Raw genomic sequence first — 19,758 nt, forward strand, 5'->3', positions numbered from 1 at the left:
GGATACAAATTAACATATAAAAATCAGTTGCGGGGGTGCTTCCCTGGTGGCTCAGTGGTTGAGAATCCACCTGCCAATGCAGGGGACACAGGTTCGAGCCCTGGTCTGGGAAGATGCCATGTGCTGCGGAGCAAATAAGCCTGTGCGCCACAACTACTGAGCCTGTGCACTAGAGCCCATGAGCCACAACTACTGAGCCTACATACCGCAACTACTGAAGCCCACACACCTAGAGCCCGTGCTCCGCAACAATAGAAACCACTGCAATGAGAAGCCCACGCACCGCAATGAAGAGTAGCCCCCGCTCGCCTCAACTAGAGAAAGCCCGCACACAGCAACGAAGACCCAACACAGCCAAAAAAAAGAAAATCAGTTGCAGGACTTCCTTTGTGGTCCATTGGCTAAGACTCCATGCTCCCAATGCAGGTGGCCTGGGTTTGATCCCTGGTCAGGGAACTAGATCCCACATGCTGCAACTAAGAAGTTTGCATTCCGCAACTAAAGATCCCACATGCTGCAACAAAGATCCCACAGATGACAATGAAGATCCTGCGTGCCACAACTAAGGCCTAATGCAAACAAATAAGCAAGTAAATATTTTTTAAAGGATCAGTTGTGTTTTTATACACGGAAAACAAACTATCTGAAAAAGAAATGAAGCAGTAGTCCCATTTACAATAGTATCAAAAACGTAATGCTGGGCTTCCCTGGTGGCGCAGTGGTTGAGAGTCCGCCTGCCAATGCAGGGGACACGGGTTTGTGCCCCGGTCTGGGAAGATCCCACATGCCGTGGAGTGGCTGGGCCCGTGCGCCATGGCCGCTGAGCCTGCAGTCCGGAGCCTGTGCTCCGCAACGGGAGAGGCCACAACAGTGAGAGGCCCGCGTACCGCAAAAAAAAACCAAACAAACAATAAAAAACCCCATAATGCTTAGTAATAAAGGTGAGCCAAGCAGATGAAAGACCTGTACACTGAAAACTATATGAGACATCAATGGAAGAAACTGAAGAAGACAGAAATAACTGGAAAGATATCTCATGTTCTTGGATTGGAAGAAGTAATATTGTTAAAATATCCATACTGCTCAAAGTGAGCTACAGATTCAATGCAATCCCTATCCAGATTCCAATGGCGTTTTTCACAGAAATAGAACAATCTTAAAATTCATATAGAACCACAAAAGACGCAGAATAGCCAAAGCAGTCTTGAGAAAGAACAATGAAGTGAAGGCATAACAGTTTCTGATTTTAAACTATATTACAAAGCTGTAGTAATCAAAGCAGTATGATACTGGCATAAAAGCAGACACATATACCAGCCAAACATAATAGATCGCCAAGAAATACAATTAATCATTGATACGGTGCCAAGAGCACGCAGTGGAAAAGGATAGCCTCTTCAATAAATGATGCTGGGAAATATGGATATCCATATGCAAAAACTGGACTTCTAATTCACACCACTCACAAAATGTAGCTCAAATGGAGTAAAGACTTAAATGTAAGACCTGAAACTGTAAAACTTCTAGGAGAAAACTTGGGAAAGTTCCTTGACATTAGTCTTGGTACGCATTTTTTGGATGTGACACCAAAAGCACAGGGGTAACAAAAGCAAAAGTAAACTAAAAGCTTCTGCGCAGCAAAGAAAACAGTCAACAAAATTAAAAGTCATCCTGTGGAATGAGAGAAAATATTTGTAAATCATATATCTGATTAGGGGTTAATACTTAAACTATATAAGGAACTCACTTAACTCATGGCTGAAAAACAATCTAATTTTAAAATGGGCAAAGGGCCAGAATAGACATTTTTCCAGAGTAGATATACAAATGACCAAAAGTTACATGAAAAGGGTGCTCAATGTCAATATCACAATCATCAGGAAAATACAGATCAAGACCACAATGAGATATCACCTCACATCTGTTAGGATTGCTATAATTTTTTTAAAAAAGGACAAGTATATGGAGGAAAGGGGAGCCCTGTATACTGCTGGTGGGAATATAAATTGGTGCGGCCATTAGGGAAAACAATATGAAGCTTCCTCAAAAACTTAAAAATAGAACTACTGTAGGACCCAGCAGTTCCACTTTTGGATGTATTTCTGAAGGAAATGAAAACAGGGTCTCAGAGAGGTAAATACATTCTCATGTTTTTTGAAGCATTATTCACAATAGCCAAGATACTTAAACAACCTAAGTGTCCCTTGCCAAATGAGTGGATAAAGGAAATGTGATGTGTACATGTTTGTGTGCATATGTGCGTGCGCGCGCGCACACACACACACACACACTGGAATATTATTCAGCCATAAAAAGGGGAAATCCTTTCATTTGTAACAACATATATGAACCTCAAGGGCATTATGGTAAGTGAAATAAGCCAGGCAAAGACAAACACTAAATGGTATCACTTATATGTGGCATTGTTAAAAAAAAAAAAAAAAAGTGGGATGGGGATAGAAAGTCAAATTCATAGAAACAAAAGAGTAGAATGGTGGTTGCCAGGGTGTAGGGGGTGAGGGAAATGGGGATATGTGTTCAAAGGGTACAAACTTTCTGTTACAAGATTATTAAATTCTGAGGATCTAATGTACAGCATGGTGACTGTAATTAACGATACAGTATTCTATGCTTGAAATCTGCTAAGAGCAGATCTGAAGCTTTCTCACACACACACAAGAAGGATTATGTGAGGTTTGGATGTGTTAATTAACTTGACTGGTAATAATTTCACAGAGTATATGTATGTCAAGTCATGTTGTGCCCTTTAAATATATACAATTTTATGTCAAGTCAATGATATCAATAAAACTGGAAAAAACATAAGAAATAAAAATTAACACTTGCTATTTCTGTCCAAAAAAAGGAAATTAATACTTCTTATGTGATAATAGTATTGTGTCATATATTTTTATCCGTTAGAGGTATATGCTATTGAAGATACATATGCATTTATATGTGAAATGATTTGTTGACCACAGTGTACTTTAAAGTATTCCAGTACTTTTTTTGCTTTAAAGTACCTCCATAAAAGGGAAGTGGGAGGGGCATCAATGAAACAGGATTATCTGAGTTTTGCCATTTGAAACTGAGTGATGTTATGTGATCATTCATATATAGATAAATATATATATGTATATATGTCTTTTGTGCATTTGTTTAAATTTCCCATGATAAAAAAATTTTAAACAGAAAAATCAATTTCCTTACATAGCAATCTGTATAAATACTTATATCCTGCTTTCATCATTTAGTAGCATAAATTTGTATACATAGCTGCAACTATGAAGAAAAGCAGTTGAATTGAAAAGTACTAACTGTGCTTGTTTTAAAATGTCATCATGAATTACTTTTTAAAAACATAACCTTTAATCCTGTTATGCATTTTTATGATAAATATTTTAAAGACCATTTATATTTTATGCTAAGACCATTTATGCTAAGAATAGCTATATTAGTACACTCTCTGGTTACGTATACTCTTTTTTTGCAGAGCTACTTTGGAAACTGAAAATGATAGCATTTTTAGGTTTTGTGAAATTTTATAGGTGTATACTTGTGATTCAACAAGACTATAATGATAGTAAAAGGCAATGCAAAAAATACTCATTAGTATCTCTTTAATGATGACTTTATAATGATGAGAACATAGTTAAATACTTTTGAAGTATGTGAAAATAATAAGCCATATCAGCCTGGAACTCTTAGATTTAAGACATTTTACCTTGAAAAGTCAAGGTATCTTGACTATCTTATCATCTGTTAAATTGTGAAGACAATAGAAGAGAAAATTTGACTCCATATTAAAGATTAACTTATTTTCCTGAAGATTATTTTCTTTTATCAGGCTTTCTAATGACAAAGGGTTTTTTTTGTTGTTTTTTTAGGAAGGTGGAGTGTTTACTTTCGGAGCTGGAGGGTATGGTCAGTTGGGTCATAACTCTACCAGTCATGAAATAAACCCAAGGAAAGTGTTTGAACTTATGGGAAGCATTGTCACTCAGATTGCTTGTGGAAGGTAAGCAGTTTTAGAAAAGCGTATTTTGATCTATAGCCCAATTATTTAGGATTTTTTTTTTTAACAGTCCAGGGGTCTTTTTTTTTTTTTTTAAATCTATTATGCCATGAATTAATAGGGAATGGCTTCTAGCAGCTTAGGCCCCTTTCCATTGGTTCTCACAAAGTGTGCTTCTCTGGTGGAACAGGCTGGCACTTCATTTGAACCTGAGTGCCTTTCTGTTTGGCTTCCTTTTTTTTTTTTTCTTTCTTTTTTTTTTTTAAATTGGAGTATAATTGTTTTACCATGTTGTTAGTTTCTGCTGTACAACAAAGTGAATCAGCTATATGTATACATATATCCCTTCCCTCTTGGACCTCCCTCCCACCCCACCCCCCATCCCACCCATCTAGGTCATCACACACTGAGCTGAGCTCCCTGTGCTATACAGCAGGTTCCCACTAGCTATCTGTTTTGTACATGGTAGTGTGTATATGTGAATCCTAATCTCCTAATTCATTCCACACTCCCTTTCCCCCACTGTGTCCACCCTCCCATTCTCTACATCTGTGTCTATTCCTACCCTGCAAATAGGATAATCTGTACCATTTTTCTAGATTCCACATATATGCGTTAACATACGAATTTGTTTTTCTGACTTCGCTCTGTATGACAGACTTTAGGTCCATCCATGTCTCTACAAATGACCCAGTTTTGTTCCTTTTTATGGCTGAGTAATATTCCACTGTATATATGTACCACATCTTCTTTATCCATTTATCTGTCAGTGGACATTTAGGTTCCTTCCATGTCCTGGCTATTGTGAATAATGCTGCAATGAACATTGGGATACATTTTTTTTTTCCTGATCATTTTTCTTCATATGTTTCAGGAAGCTATCAGGGTGCTGAATATGCTTCATATGTACATTAATTCTCTTGGCAAGAAGAATCTTGCCCTTAACTTGTTTGTTTACAACAGTGCCAATAGCATGCAGGGTAACATTGTAGACTCTTCCAGTTTTACCTTGGTAACATTTGTGGGGCATTCCTTTTTGAACAGTGTCATTTCCTTAATGTTTACAGTATCACGTAGTTTCTTGTAGATTTGCATGTGTTGCGGCCAAAGGAGGAACTTCATGTTTTCTGGAATGCCTCGATAAGATATAGTGGTGCCTCTCCTCTTTCCCTTTGTGTTAGTCATTTTTGCAAATTACTGTGATATAGTAGTTCCAACTGAAAGTGGAGATTTTTAAAATGAATTGTTCAGGAATCTAGTAATCTAAAACAAAAAACATTATCTTCTACCTGCCTGATTTGCTGCTAAGGAATCATAGTAAGAGGAGAAAGTTCTTTTATACTGATTATTTTACCTTTCTCTATTTGAAAGAAATTTATCTGAGGCAAGATATTAATAAGGTAAATGTAATACTGTATATAACATTAAGTAAATATAATTTATTGTATGTAACATCACACTTGAAGGGAAACTATAGATCGTCTTTTTTTCTTTTCCACCTTTTTTTTCTTTAAAGAATGAAGAAATTGACCAATTAATTACTTAAGATTAGTTAGTGGTGAAAGTTGAATTGGACTACTGATCTCCTGATTCCCAGTTGTTGGGAGTAGATAGGAATCAGAGCTTTGTAACTGAGCTTCACCTTTGATGGATTAAATTTTGGTGGATTCCCCAGAGGCAAAATATCCTTTGCCTGACTAACTCAGTTTTGACCACTTAGCTTAGTTTTCCAGCTAGTATGTATCTTTATACAATATAGTTAAGTTTTCCAGTATTAATTCAAGTACACGGAATTACACTGTAGGTAGACTTTGTTGACTTTTTTTTTTTTTTTAACATCATGCTGTATGATTATCCATATGTGTATAGCTATGGTTCTCCATCGTTAGGTCTTATTGCTGTGTTTTACTCAATTATATGCATATATAATTATTTTCTCAGTCATGGGCACTTGGGTATTTCCAGTTTTTGGCAATTACAAATAATGTTGCTTTGAACATTTATTATACGTAATAATATTATTTATGTATATAAATAAATATTATGTAATATATGTAATTTATGTATATAAATAAATATTATGTAATATACATAAACTTTAATATTTCTAAAGTATATACCTAGAATGGAATTTCTGGGCCGGAGAGTATACTGAATTTGAGTTTTGCAGGTTAATGTCACCCTATTTACCAGAATGGTTATACCAGTTTACCTTCCCATCACTATTGTATGAGAATTCCTGTGTCCTTTTCACCATTTGGTATTGTTAGACTTTTAAATTTTTTCTAATCTCTTGGATATATAGTGGTAGTTAATCATGATTTTAATTTGCATTTCCATGATTTGATAGGGATTGCATTGAGTTGGTAGATCACTTTCAGAAGTATTGATGTCTTAACAATTTTAAGTCTTTCAAGCCATGAATGTGGGATGTCTTTCCATTTATTTACTTTCTTTCAGTAATATTTTGCAGTTTTCATTGTATATCTTTTATCTATTTGCTTTCTCTATTCCTCACACTTTTTTTTGTCCCTGATTTTCTACGTTATTGCCTTCTTCTGTGTTTAGTTTATTTTTTGCAGTGAAATGTTTGTTTCCTCTCATTTCCTTTTCTGTATATTCTATAGCTATCTTTTGTGGTTACCATGGGGATTACATTTAATATCCTAAAGTTATTAACACTCTAACTCAAATTTATACTAGGTCAATTTCAATAATATACAAAACTTTGTTCCTATATAGCTCTGTCTCCACCCCATTTCAGTTATTGGTGTCACAAGATAACTTTTGTATACATTGTGTGTCAGAAAACATAAATTAATAATTTTATGCATTAGTCTCTTAAATTCTGTAGAAAACAAAATTTGGAGGAAAAAGACAAAATTACAATAATACTAGCTTTTATAATCACCCATATATTTACCTTTACTGAGATCTTTATTTTTTCATACAGCTTCAAGTTACTGTCTAGTGTCCTTTCATTTCAACCTGTAGGATTCCTTTAGTATTTCTTAAAGGGCAGGTCTGGTGATAAACTCCCTGAGCTTTTATCTGTAAATGTCTTAATTTCTTTCTCACTTTTGAAGGACAGTTTTGTCCGATATCAGATTCTTTGTTGACAGGTTTTTTCTTTCAGCAGTTTGAATGTATAAGCCCACTGCCTTCTGACCTGCAAAGTTTCTGCTGAGAAGTCTACTGATAATCCTATTGAGGATCCCTTATATGTGACAAGTCACTTCTCTCTTGCTTCATTCAGGTTTCTTTGTCTTTCGACAGTGTGATTGTAATGTGTCTCAGTATGGGTCTCTTTCAGTTCATCCTACTTGGAGTTTCTTGATGTTTATGTCCAAGTTTGGGTATTTTTTGGTTATTATTTCTTCAAATGATGTTTTTACCTTCTGGAACTTCCCACAGTGCCTATGTTCGTCCACTTGATGATGTCCTTTAGGTCCCTTAGGTTCTCTTTACTTTTGTTTAGTCTTTTTTCTTTCTTTTCCTGAGACTTAATAATTTCAATTGTTTTATGTTCAAGTTCCTGTATTCTTTTTTCTTTCTGCTCAAATCTGCCTTTGAATCCCTCCAGTGAGTTTTTTATTTTAGTTAATGTATTTTTCATCTCCAGAACTTCCTTTTGGTGTGTTTTTAGGTTTTCTATTTTTTTATTGATATTTCCATTTTCTTCATATATTGTTTTCTTGACTATTCCCATGTCTTCCTTTTGTTATTTGAGCATCTTTAAGAAAATTATTTTAGTTTTTGTCTGTTAAGGTTCATCATCTGGTTGTTCTCAGGGAAAAACCCTGTTTTATTTTTTTAAAGTAGACTTTATTTTTTACAGCATTTTTAGGTTCACCAGAAAATTAAATGGTATATTTGTTTCAGTTGATGAACCTGCTGTTGACAAAAATAATCAATAAACAATCTGTAATAGGAAAAGTAAGCAGTTTTATTTGAGCCAAACTGAGGACAATAGCCTGGAAGACAGCTTCTCATATAACTCTGAGGAACTACTCCTCCAGAGAAGCATGGTTTTCAGCACAGTTTTATATCTTGTCAGAAGAAAGAACATCAAACAAGTCAGGGATACATTCCTTCAGGGTTTCCCAAAAAACAGATCAGCATGTACACAGCAAGTCCATATGGCCTTGGCACCTGGGAAGAGAGTCTTACCATCTAAAGAGTGCCAGCATTGGCATCCCAGGAAGGGAGGGATTTAATCTTTATTTTTAACATGGATATTCTTTACTTCTGGTCATTGTGCCCTTCTCTTTAATAATTACAGCAGATATACTGTAATTTGATAGGCCACAAACAGGCTGTTTTAGTTAGGATTAAAATCACATTAACTTATGTATAAGCCAGAATGACTTCCCCATACCTCAATATGTGAAAATTTCTTTCATCACCACATTGACAGGTCATTTCATCACTACATTGACAGGTCATTACAGGTGTACATAGTGTATGTTAGGGTTCATTCTGTGGGTTTGGACAAATGTATAATGATGTGCATCCACCATTATAGTATCATACTATATAGTATCATACCCTAGTATCAATGCCCTAAAACTCCTGTATGCTCCCCTTATTTATCCCCCCCACTTCCCTAACTCCTGGCAGTCACTGATTTTTACTCTCATAGTTTTGCCTTTTCCGGAATGAAATATAGTTGGAGTCACATAGTATGTAGCCTTTTCAGATTGTCTTCTTTCACTTAGTAATATGCATTTATGGTTCCTCCATGTTTTTTCATGGCTTGATTGCTGATTTCTTTTTAATGCTAACTAATATTCCAGTGTCTAGATATACCAGTTTGTTTATCCATTCACCTACTGAAGGACATCTTGGTTGCTTTCAAGGTTTGGCAGTTATGAATAAAGCTATTAAAAATATCTGTGTCAGGTTTTTGTGTAGACACGGGTTTTTAACTCCTTTGGATGAATAATGAAGAGCACAATTGCCGAATCATATTGTAACAGTATGTTTAGTTTTGTAAAAAAACCATAAAACTGCCTTCCAAAGGAGCTATATCATTTTTTCCTTTGAATGCGCCTTACTTTCCAATTTCTTTGTATTCTCTGTGATTTTTTTTCTTTTTGAAAACTGTACATTTGAACCTAATAATGTGGTAACTCTAGAAATAATATTCTTTCCCTTCTCTAGGGTTTGCTGTTTTTTGTTTTGTTTTTATTTTTTGATTTTTATAGGTTGTCTCTGTGCCAAGGATCAGCCTGAGGTGTAAACATAAGGTCTTCTCAGGTCATTTCTGAGACTGCACCTTTTCCGGGGCATGCACAATGACCTTTTAAATTCCTGTGTATATGCAGTTACATTTGAATATCCTAGATCTTAAATGACTGACTTCTAAAAGGGGCAGAAGAAAAAAGAAAGGGGAGAAAATAGAACAAAATAAAAGGGAAGAAAACACCAGCCCTTTAAATCCTCTAGAAGTCTCTTCAGCTGGAGGTGAATAGGCTTGTAACAGTGGGCAGAAGGGGTGCAGAAAAGACTTACCCACGTTTGTATCTGTACCTCTGTGATCAGAAGCAGCAATCAGTGATCAGAGGACCAATCTCAAATATAAGGACCTTATTGCCTACCCTCGCTCCCACAAGCTATGTCTGAGATACTCTTGGAGCATGTGGATTATTGCCTGTCACAGGGCTGAGGGTGAAGGGGGGGGTAGGTAGCTACTACTGTGCTAAGTGCTGAAATTAATCAAAATTAATTGCAGTTTACCACCCAAGCCTTCCTTTGGAAATTGCAGCCTTTAATAGACGCCAGAGTTTTAAAATAGTTACATCAGACAGATTCTGTCACAGCAGTTGTTGTCTAAGTTAGGAGACAGATTCCTGGTGCTTCCTGCTCCACCATCTTCTCAGAATCATCCTCTCATAGCTCCATCTTTGAAAACTCCTTTGCCCTCCTGCTTTTTAGTGCTACTGTTGCCATAAATTAAGTTCCATGTGTATGTGAATCTATTTCTGTCTTCTCTATCTTATTCCTTCAATCTGTGTGTCTATCCCTGTTTGATTATTCTTGATTTCTCCTTGTATGTCTGTCAGTTTTTGCTTTTGAGGCTGTGTTCTTAAGTGTATAAAATTTAAATTTTATCCATTCTTGATGAATTGAACCTTTTGTCTTTGTGGTGGTGATCCTCTAGATCTCTAATATCATTTTTGTTTCCTTAAAATCTGTTTTATCTGATGTGAATAGAGCTCCACCTGCTTTTATATTGATATATATTTTTTTTTTATCTATTTTTTTCCTATTCTTTTACTTTGTCTTTCTGTATGTTTTAGATGAATCTCATGTAAATAGCATTAAGTTAGATTTTTTAAAAAAATCCATCCTAACAATCTTTGTCTTTTAAATGGACAGATTTGGCAAGTTTTATTTTTTTTTAATTATTACTAATATATTTGGGTTTAAACCTGCCATCATATTTTGTACTGTTTGTGCTACCAGTTTATTTTCGTTTTCTGTCTTTTCTTTTTTGCCTTTCTTTGGATTAATAATTTTTTTAAAAAATTTATTTATTTTTGCCTGTGTTGGGTCTTCCTTGCGGTGCGCGGGCTTCTCATTGCGTTGGCTTCTCTTGTTGCAGAGCACGGCCTCTAGTGCGCGGGCTTCAGTAGTTGGTGTCTCGCGGGCTCTAGAGCGCAGGCTCGGTAGTTGTGGCGCACGGGCTTAGCTGCTCTGCGGCATATGAGATTTTCCCAGACCAGGGCTCGAACCCGTGTCCCCTGCATTGGCAGGTGGATTCCCAACCACTGCGCCACGAGGGAAGCCTGGATTAATAATTTTTTTAGTCAGTTTATTTTTTTTAATTAATTAATTTATTTATTTATGGCTGTGTTGGGTCTTCGTTGCTACGCGTGGGCTTTCTGTAGTTGCAGTGAGCAGGGGCTACTCTTCATTGTGGTGCATGGGCTTCTCATTGCAGTGGCTTTTCTTGTTGAAGAGCACGGGCTCTAGGTGCGTGGGCTTCAATAGTTGTGGCACACGGGCTCAGTAGTTGTGGCTCGTGGGCTTAATTGCTCTGCGGCATGTGGGATCTTCCAGGACCAGGGCTTGAACCCGTGTCCCCTGCATTGGCAGGCGGATTCTTAACCACTGCACCACCAGGGAAGTCCTTTTAGTCAGTTTAATTCCCTCTACCCATTTGGAAATATGGGAACTCTTTTTTAGTTGTTACTCTAGAAATAACAACATTAATCTTTAAGTTATATTAATACTTTCCCCCTTTTCTGGAAGTTATAAGATCTCCATTTACCTTCCCAACTTTTCATTCTCTATATTTATTTATTTTCTTTTTTAGGCCATGCCGTGCAGCATGTGGGATCTTAGTTCCCTGACCAGGGATCGAATCCATGCCCCCTGCATTGGGAGTGCAGAGTCTTAACAACTGGACCACCAGGGAATTCCCATTCATTCTCTCTATATTTTTAAACCCCAGAAGAATATTGCTTCATATAGTCAGTGTACATTTAGAAATGGCTCTACATACATTTACTACCATTTTTTTCTCTTTAGTTTTTACAATTAGTTTCATTTTCCTTTTATCAGCCACCCTTTGGAATTTTCTTTAAGTAGATTTGCAGGTGGCAGACTCTTTTGTGTATCTAAAAATGTCTGTATTGCACCTTCGTTCATGAATGATGTTGTTGGTTATAGAATTCTAGCTTGGCATTTGCTTGGAGCACTTAATGTTCTACTGTCTTTTGGCTTCAGTTCTTCTGAGAAGTCGGCTGCTGGTATGTTGCTCCTTTGAAGGTAATTTGTCTCTTTTCTCTCTCTCTTCAGTTTTGCTTTCATTTGTCAAGGTATGGATTTCCTCATTTTCTTACTGGACTTCTTGAATCTGTGGAATAATCTCTCTTTAGATACAACTTTTCCTTTCCTCATAGGACTCTGATTGGATGTGTATTAAATCGTCTCACTCCACCTTGTAGTCTTACTTTCCACATTTTTGTCCCTCTTTGCTGCCTTCTTGATTACTTTTATGATTTATATTTCAATTCATTAATTCTCATACTATATTTTTTGTTAAACCTGTATTCTTGATTTTGGTTATTGTGATTTTTCAGTTCTGGTGTTTCATACTGGTTCTTTTTAAAAATCTGAAACAAATTTTTTCTTTAATCTTTCCAGCTGTCTGTCAGTTTTCAACCTTGGCCTTTATTTCTTGGACATTAAACAAGTATTAAACATAATTATTCTAGATTCTTGTGTTTGAAAATGCTGATATCTGAAATCTTTAGGGATCTATTTCTATTGTTTATTCTTTCTGCTAGGTTTTGTTCATGGTACCCTGTTTCTTTGCCCAGTTTTGTGTGTTTGACCATGTATTTGAAAAATTATTTATGGGGATGATTTGACAAAGCCTTCCTTTCCTTTTTTCATATATGAATCAGGATAAAAAGTAAATAAAAGCTCAACATATAAGTGAGCAGAAATGCTTGCTATCTTAATCTTGTTTATTAGACTGTTGAAGTTATACATGAATATATATTCACTAAAGTGTAGAGAGTTCAAATTTCCTTGTTTATCCACTTCATGAGTAATTCATTAAAAGATTATAAATATTTTTAGGTAATTTTTTTCCAGTGAAATATTTAATCAGTCTCTTGTGAGATATCACAGATTGTTTAATGTTATCCAGTTTTGTAATTCTTAACAGTAAAAATGTGCGTGATTTTAATAGTTATTCTTAGCTCTGTAAACTTAGTTCTTTCCAGTAATTTTATTTATTTAATTATTGGACTGGGGGTGGAATTTCAGTTATATATTAATTGAGATGTAAAAAATTATCTACAGAGGGAATGTCGGTTGGTATCATGACCAGTTTGATTTCCAGATAGTTGGTACTGTAAGAACTATGTATTATTTCCTTATTAAATAATTGTCTGAAACTTCCTGAAGGAAGCAGGCAAGGGACACCAGAAATGTGAACTCATCAAAGAGATAATCCAAACGGAAAAGATTCAGATTCCAGTAGTATAGCGTCATATCGTTTTTGAGCTATTATATCAAATATAGGACTTGAGATAGTTATGTTTGTTCAGTGGCTCTCAACTCTTGACTTCATGCTGTAATCCTTTGGAGAGTTTTTAGTAATATGTGTTGTTGCCTAGGCTCACTCCTAGGCAACTCCAAAATGCATCCAGGGTTAAGAACCACCGCTTCAGTAGACCAGTTTGAGGAGGAATTTAACAAACTAGTATTGAGCAGTTGTTTTTAAACTGTTGATGTGTTCCTTTGAAATGTCACAGCGGCTGCTTCCTGAAGGAGGCAGACTGGGCAATGTTAAACCCTTCTTTAGCCAGAACAGTTTGTCTGTTTTATATGCTAGGATTCCATTTAATGTTTATTTTGTTAAGAGTATCCTTGATTTAGAATTTTTTTATTAACCTTGGCTCATCTGGCTCTGAGATAAGATGGTTGTTAGATTCTACTTAGTTTTCCAGTAATGTGACAGACTAGATAACTTGAAAACCCTTTTGAATCAAAACACCTTTTAGGGCTTCCCTGGTGACGCAGTGGTTGAGAGTCCGCCTGCCAATGCAGGGCATGCGGGTTCGTGCCCTGATCTGGGAGGATCCTGCATACCGCAGAGCGGCAGAGCGGCTGGGCCCGTGGGCCATGGCCGCTGAGCCTGCGCCTCCGGACCTGTGCTCCGCAGCGGGAGAGGCCACAACAGTGAGAGGCCCGCGTACTGCAAAAAACAAAAACAAACAAACAAAAAACCCAAAACACCTTTTAAATAATATAGATTAGTTTGCCAGCAAGTAAAGGGAATTCCGCAGGGCAAAAATCTGAAAACCATACCTTTTAGTTTGAACTGACTCTGGAGCTGCTCTGAAAAAATTTGCCAATCTAGGTAATGTATTAATTAGCTTATTTTGCTAAACAAATCACCCCAAAACTTAGTGGCTTATTAATACAATGACCTATTTAGCTAATATCTCTGTGGTTCAGTGATTTGGGCTGGGCTTAGCTGGGCAGTTTTTTTTTTTTTTTTTTTTTTTTTTTTTGGGCTGCGTTGGGCCTTTGTTGCTGAGCGTGGGCTTTCTCTAATTGTGGCAAGTGGGGACTACTCTTTGTTGCGGTGCGTGAGCTTCTCGTTGTGGTGGCTTCTCTTGTTGTAGAGCACAGGCTCTAGGAGTGCAGGCTTCAGTAGTTGTGGCACGTGGGCTCAGTAGTTGTGGCTCGTGGGCTTAGTTGCTCTGCAGTGTGTGGATCTTCCCGGACCAGGGCTCGAACCCGTGTCCTCTGCATTGGCAGGCAGATTTCTTAACCACTGCGCCACCAGAGAAGTCCCTGGGCAATTCTCATCTTAGCTGAACTCAGTTAATCAGCCGATGATCTGGGTAGGGGCTGGGTAGTCTGTGGGGACCTTAGCTGGGTCAGCTTGTCTCTGCTTCAGATTATATATCATCCTTCAAATGCTAACTCTGGGTTATTCTAATGATGGTAGAGCAGAGTTCCAAAAGAGAGAGGGAAAGAGTGCAAAGCCACTGGTGAGGCATAGGCTAAGATCTGATGCACTGTCATTTCTGCTGCATTCTGTTCAAAGCAAGCCACAGGTCAGAGACCAGTTTTAAGACATGGAGAAATAGATTCACCATCTTGGTGGGAACACCTGCAGAAGTCATATTGTAAGGATAATGGGTACAGGGAAAAGAATAACGGGTCCTTTTTTTTTTTTTTGGGGGGGGGGGGTACGCGGGCCTCTCACTGTTGTGGCCTCTCCCATTGCGGAGCACAGGCTCCGGACGTGCAGGCTCAGCGGCCATGGCTCACGGGCCTAGCCGCTCCGCGGTATGTGGGATCTTCCCGGACTGGGGCACGAACCTGTGTCCCCTGCATCGGCAGGCGGACTCTCAACCACTGTGCCACCAGGGAAGCCCCTTGGGTCCTTTTCATAAACAGTATACCACAGATGGCAAAGGAGTTTGGAAAAGAAGATGAGACCTAAGAACTGGTAGAGGCAGTAGTGAGGCCTGTGAAACCATCTCCTCCCAGTAAAGCTGCCTCATGGGAAGAGTTCACAATGCAATATTCTCTTGCTAGTTTAAGGAGACTTTTCTGGCCGTGGCCTATTTTCTGGTTTGGATCTCCCCTCAGAATTTGTAACCACAGGACTGCCCTAAAGTAGGTTTGGGGCTTGTCAGAGTAGTCCTGGGTTGGTGTATATGTATTATATTTCACAATATATTAAGGGTTTTAAATGAAGTAACTGGCTGGCTGTTTTGAAAAACAGAACTAGAAATGGTATAAAACATAGTCATTAAAAGTTTAAATTCAGTGGATAGTTGAAACAGCAGGTTGGACACACTGCTAAAGAGAAAAATAATGACTTGAAAGATAGATCCAAGGAAATTACAAGGGGTATGGATATTAAAGAGAAGTTAAAAGACTTGTTGGGTATGTTGGGAAGATAAAACGTTTGTCTAATATTATCAAGAAGAGAATTGAATAAATGGGAGAGAGACAGTATTTGCAGAAATAACACTTAAGAATTTGTCAGACTTGATTGAAGCCATAAAACCTGAGATTGAGGAACACAAGATCTGAGCTGGATAATCACCTTTAACCCATTCCTAAACATACAGTAGTGAAGCATCAGAAGGAGTTGGTTAGGTTCACTGCTTAGTGGGTTTTCTTTAGCTTCGGTTCTGTAATTTCTTAGGTTTGCTTCCACTCTGCAATCTCTAGAGGAGTCTGAGTGTGTATACATAAGGATAAATTTCTTTTGAAGAAAGGAAACATTGTTTTTTTGAAGAAAGGAAACATTGTTTTATCATGCAGTTTTATATATACCAATCTTCTGCCCAGTTCTCATCTTAAAACTTTTGAGTGATGCCCAGATGGTGGGCCCTCATAGACCACAGAGCGCTAAGCTAGAACCTGACAGAGAGGGAAGGAGGCTGGGAAGCTTTCTTGGACAGCATAGTTAGATGCTGCCTCTAGTGCTAAATCATATATTGTAAGGGATTCCAGTATATAGCTGGGCCTTTTAAAATTTGGACATTTGTGGGAATTTTCTGGAATATGCTTTATGCAGCCTGCCTGTGTGGTACAGAATTCATTCAGTATAGAGTAAGGCTATTAAATATTTTGTACAGAAAAATTTAAAACTATAATGGTTTTATTAACTTACTTTTGAAGACAAAAATTATATCAGTAATATTTGCTATGCTTTTCTGAATGTAAATTGTTTGAAAGGTAACATTAAGTCTGAGGTTTTCTATCATTTTACTCTAGGCAGCACACTTCTGCTTTTGTTCCTTCATCAGGACGAATTTATTCTTTTGGACTTGGTGGTAATGGACAGCTAGGAACTGGTTCAACAAGCAACAGAAAAAGTCCTTTCACTGTGAAAGGAAATTGGTTCCCTTATAATGGACAGTGTCCACCAGATTTTGGTAAGTTCTTTTACATTAAAGCTTTGCTGCACATACTAAAATTATTGTTAAAATGTTGCTCTTAAAAGATGAACTTTTCTATGTTTTAAATGAAAGAATCACGAGATACATTGTTTAGTGAAAATAGCAAGATACAGAATACTGTATATGGTTGCTTAGTTTGTTTATATATATATGCATAAGGAAACCCAGGATAAATAAAATAATGAAAGTAGGTTGGGCATATGGGAACTGAATGGTGACTAGATACCAGTGGGAGGGAAGTGTTTTTGTTTTTTATTTTTGATTACGGTAAAATACATATAATACAAAGTTTATGAACTTAACTATTTTTAAGTGCACAGTCAGTAGTGTTAAGTACATTCACATTGTTGTGTAACTACCTCCAGAGCGTTTTTGTCTTGCAAAACTGAAACTCTGTGTTCATGAAACAACAATTCTCCATTCACTCTTCCCACTAGCTGGCAACCATTCTGCATTCTGTCTCTGTGAATTTGACTTAGCTCTAAATATCTCATAAGTGGAATCATACAGTATTTTTTTTTTTGTGATTGGCTTGTTTTATAAACTTAGCATAATGTCCTTAAGGTTCATCCATGTTACAGCATGTGTGTATAGACCACATTTTGTTTATCTGTGAGTTGCTGATGGACATTTGGATTGTTTCCACCTTTTGACTACTGTGAATAATGCTGCTATAAACATGGGTGTATAAATATCTCTTCTTCAAGACCCTGCTTTCAATTCTTTGGGGTATATACGAGACTTTAAAATTATATAACATTTTCTATTTATCTGAAATTTGAACATATGAATATATTACCTGTTCGAAATATTAAAATTTGCTTTTATATCCCTACTGCTTTAGCCAAATCTATATTTTTGTTTTCTGTTACTCTTTTAATAGATCTGGTTATCTTTTCAATGATCCTAACTTACTACTTAAAGAATTTGAAATGTTCAGATGCTGTTTTCTCATTCACTTCTTTGACATGCTGCAACCAAAATGTACTTTTTAAAATATTTCCTTTACCATCCTAAACTACACCTCAGAATTGTTTTTTTCATTTATTTTATCTATGTTTGATTGTCTTTGGGATTTTTCTCTGAGTTGTGGGACTTGAGTCAAGACTATTCTGTGATGAACCTACTATGAAGGTTGACATTTGAAAAGGTCCATCACTTTTTATTATGAATTACCTTTGAAGATACTATTTTTTCGTAACTAAAAGGATATCTCTGTTATACTTTTATTTAACAAACGTCAGGATATGATACTATTTTTTTCTTGTTTTTGTTTGATTTTGTGTTAGAATATGGCTTCGCTTTCTTCCAGTCACTCTTAGGTTTGGAACCTGCATTTATTTTAGTAGTATTGTTCTTTTTCTTATGTCCTTAGGAGCATGTTGGTGTTTCATCATATCAGTTTCTTCCACAAGGCACCATTAATAACCTAACAAAGAGATTTGTAATTTAAAGCAGCATGGATATTGTAAGGAATCATGTATTTCTGTTATACAGTTTAGTCACTTAGAGATGCATTTTGTTGCCTTTGAAACTGCATACCTTAAGATTATTTGCATTAAAGTGGGAAAGGAAATGGAGTTATAAAAGCAGTCATTTTTGCTACAATTTAGTTTCATTAAAAAATTGTTCACAGTAGCCAAAAGGCATAAACAACTCATGTCCATCAACAGATGAATGGATAGAAAAGTATGGTATATACATGTGATTGAATATTAGCCATATAGAGGAATGGAATTTTGGTACATGCCACAGCATGGAAGAACCTTGAAAACGTGCTAAGTGAAAGAAGCCTGACACAAAAGGATAAATATTGTATGACTCCTCTTGTATGAGGTACCTAGAACAAATTTATAGAGACAGAGAGAACACTGGTTTCCAGGGTCTGGAGGGAGGGAAGAATGAGGAGTTGTTTAATGGGTACAGATTTTCTGTTTGGGATGATAAAATGTACTGGAGGTGAATAATGGTATTAGTTGCACAACACTGTGAATTTGCTTGATGCCATGAATTAACACTTTAAATGGTTAAAACAGTAAATTTTCTGTTATGTATATCTTACCACTATTTTATATATATAATATATATAATGGCTGATAATTATTTTGTACTATACTAAAGCTGTGTAGGATAGGAACTAATTAAATGTGAATTTAATTTACTCAGCCCCTCTAGAAGTTAAGTTCGTGGCCCCCCACCATAAATCAATCACATTGTTAGCATAAACTATCTGGTATGGCCTCGAGGCCACAGGTAAAAACAGACACTCTTTTTTTTTTTTCACACACGCACACACACACACTGTATTTTATTTTTACAAGAGATAAATAAACTGACACCAAGCATTGTAAATGGATGACCACAACAAAAGCAACAATGATTGCAATTACCAAACACGAAACACACTCATACTATGTCATAATATTGACATTCAGTCCAGTAATCCTCCACTGTATCAGGTCCTTTACTTTGCAGTGAAAATTGATTTGTATATTTTTTGCCTTTGAGCCCTTGTGGGATTTATTTTATTTTATTTTTTTAAATTATTATTATTATTTTTATTCAAACAGAAAGTCAAAAAATTATAATCATCCTCATCAGTTCACTCAGTCCCATGTAATTAATTTTTTTTTCATCTTGATCTTTTTTTAGCACTTTTATGAATTCATCAGTTTTCCGTTAGAGTTCTGAAAATGCTTATTCATTCAGTTCATCAGTATGGTCAGTTACCAGAAACCTGTACTTGTCAGAGTCTTTTCCATGAATTCCTTGAAGATGAAACCCTTTTATAGGAACATTTTTGCAAAGCATCAGAGTACACCCAGAACTGTCTGTAAATGACAAAAGACTTAAAAATGACCACGGTTAAAGATTTGATGAAAGTTCATAATAAGGCAATTGACAAGGAAATTTAGTTATTTCTGAGATATACATTTTAAAGTAATAACTAGAATTATGACTTATAACATTATACCAGAACATATAAGATTTTTAGACATTTCATGTAATGTCTGAAACATTTATATTAACATATTTCCATACAAATAACCCAAAGAAAGTTTAGTATTAGTTGTTTTTTTGTTTGTTTGTTTGTTTTTTTATACTGCAGGTTCTTACTAGTCATCAATTTTATACACATCAGTGTATACATGTCATTCCCAATCGCCCAATTCAGCACACCACCATCCACATCCCACTGCAGTTTTCCCCCCTTGGTGTCCATACATTTGTTCTCTACATCTGTGTCTCAACTTCTGCCCTGCAAACTGGTTCATCTGTACCATTTTT

General features: G+C 36.4%; 1 protein-coding gene across 7 annotated transcripts in view; it reads left to right on the forward strand.

Moving 5' to 3' along the window:
- Window positions 1–19,758, forward strand: part of HERC4 (HECT and RLD domain containing E3 ubiquitin protein ligase 4) — a 132,409-nt gene that overhangs the window by 43,073 nt on the left and 69,578 nt on the right. For all 7 annotated transcript variants that reach the window (XR_009559298.1, XM_030862380.2, XM_060286195.1 and 4 more), the window contains exons 7-8: window positions 3,888–4,018; window positions 16,286–16,446. Coding sequence is in view for 6 of the 7 variants with exons in the window: in XM_030862380.2 (XP_030718240.1) it covers window positions 3,888–4,018; window positions 16,286–16,446 (292 nt within the window). In the remaining variant the exon portion in view is untranslated. The remainder of the gene's footprint in view (window positions 1–3,887; window positions 4,019–16,285; window positions 16,447–19,758) is intronic.

Source organism: Globicephala melas, chromosome 16 (genome assembly GCF_963455315.2).
Source record: "Globicephala melas chromosome 16, mGloMel1.2, whole genome shotgun sequence".
In the NCBI taxonomy this organism is placed as follows: Eukaryota; Metazoa; Chordata; class Mammalia; order Artiodactyla; family Delphinidae; genus Globicephala; species Globicephala melas.